General features: G+C 33.7%; 1 protein-coding gene across 1 annotated transcript in view; it reads right to left on the bottom strand.

Annotated features, from left to right (window-relative positions):
- LOC105503521 (F-box only protein 7-like) overlaps window positions 1-1,861 on the bottom strand; it is an 8,490-nt gene extending 6,629 nt beyond the window's left edge. Inside the window, exon 1 of the mRNA XM_011930419.1 lies at window positions 1,509-1,861. Within this exon, the coding sequence (XP_011785809.1) occupies window positions 1,509-1,686 (178 nt within the window). The 5' untranslated portion in view covers window positions 1,687-1,861. The remainder of the gene's footprint in view (window positions 1-1,508) is intronic.
- Between the last annotated feature and the right edge of the window lie 8 nt (window positions 1,862-1,869).

Here is a 1,869-nt window from a genome sequence, read left to right as displayed (position 1 = left end):
AACTGTGTGCCTTTGGACAAGTTATTTAAACTCTAACTTAATTTCATCTGTAAAATGGATTAATATTACATCCCACCTACTTCAATGAGTTGTTGTGAGAAGTAAACATATTAATACGTATTAAGTGCTTAGAACAATGTTTGGCACACCAAGCATAAGCACTCAAGTGTTAGCAAATTACTATTATCTGAAGTCTAGCAGGCTAAAAAGAGATAGATAAATTCAGAAACAAAGCCAAGAAAGGAAAAGAAAAACACGTTCCAAGTTCAGTGAAAATGATGTTTTGGTTATCAGCACCTTCAAAATATTTGTGATACTATTCTCCACTAGCAAAAATAATCAAAATCCAACAAAGACATATCTACATGTGTTTTTCAATTGACATTACTTCCTTTCCCTCATCACCAACTACAAAGACTACTGTTATAATAGACATGCCACCGCTCAACTTGACACCAAAAATATTACTTACTTCTCTACACACAGAGAGAGCAAATAAAAACCACTATCTATTCACATAAGTCAGAAACTACCTACTAGTTGGAGAATTGTGGTAGATAGTATTATGGTTCTCAATCACTTCCTACACATAATTATACTTCCCCACCCCACTACCATCAGGCTTGGACATTTTTGTCTTATTTTTTCAATAAAATATGAGTGGAAGTGACATACATAATTTCTGGGCAAAAGCGTTGAACGAACACATAATTGGGCCACTGGCATTCTTTTCCTTCTACCACAAGAGGAGCATCTCCTAGATAAAGACAACTCCTTCAGCCAAAGCAAACCCACACACAACATGTACACGAGCAAGAAGTAAATTTCACTGTAAGTCACTGAGATTTTAAATTTTTTTAACTGCAAAAAAAAATAAAATAATAAGAGAAAGCTAACATAAGGATCTTCAGTGAATTATAAACCTTACTGAATTATGATTTCATCATGTATAAAATAAGTACCATAAAATTTACTTCAAAGTCATTAGCAGTAAATAAGAATGCATGTGAAATACCCAACAAAGTGCCTGCATAGAGCCTCCAATAAATGGTTTAAAAAAAAAAACTCAGATCCAATTATAGACCATATATTTATATGTGTGTGTATATATATACACACACACATATATATACACACACATATATATAAATATACGTGTATAGAGAGAAACAGCATCGATTATGTACCTGACCCCATGCTAGACCACAAGAATACAAAAGTAAGATATATTCCCTACCTTCAAGATATTCCCAACCTTAGGTGGAAAGAAATCATATCAACAATTATAGTCCATGGAAAAGAGTCGATAATAAAAATAGGTACAAAATAGCATGGAGATACAAAGAGAAAGTAAATAGCACTTAAGGAATGTTAAGCTTAGTCTTAAAAGAGGAACATTTAGCTAGGAGCAGAAAAGAGGGCAGTCAGATGTCATAACCACCAAGAATACTAAGTATACGTACTATTCTTTATAGTCCCTTGAACTGAGACAGTATTTCATCTCTTACCTTGTCGGGTAAAAGCCAGAAGAGGATACACCAGCTGGTCTTTAAAGAGGCGAGAGAGTTTCTGAAGATCTTTGTATATCTTGGCTACATTTTCCCCTAGAATACTTTTTAATGAAAAATCAAAACCCAAAATCAAGTGGAAAAACTGTCCTCTATTTCTGCCAAACACAATCAACATGGCAAATAAATATTCACAAATAATTCACAAAGATAAGCATGAACCAAATTCCTTCATGGAAGAAGTACAGTGCAAGACTTGATAAAACTGAATCTTAGCTATAAAAGCTAAAAATTCCATGCTATCAAATTAGTAGAGTTGTGCCCAACCTCTCTAGCTCATAGGCTGCAATTGTAGAAAAAG

The sequence above is a fragment of the Colobus angolensis genome, unplaced genomic scaffold, assembly GCF_000951035.1.
Source record: "Colobus angolensis palliatus isolate OR3802 unplaced genomic scaffold, Cang.pa_1.0 Scaffold868, whole genome shotgun sequence".
NCBI lineage: Eukaryota > Metazoa > Chordata > Mammalia > Primates > Cercopithecidae > Colobus > Colobus angolensis.
The sequence above is the reverse complement of the archived record's forward strand: the minus strand, read 5'-3'. Positions and strand labels throughout refer to the sequence as shown.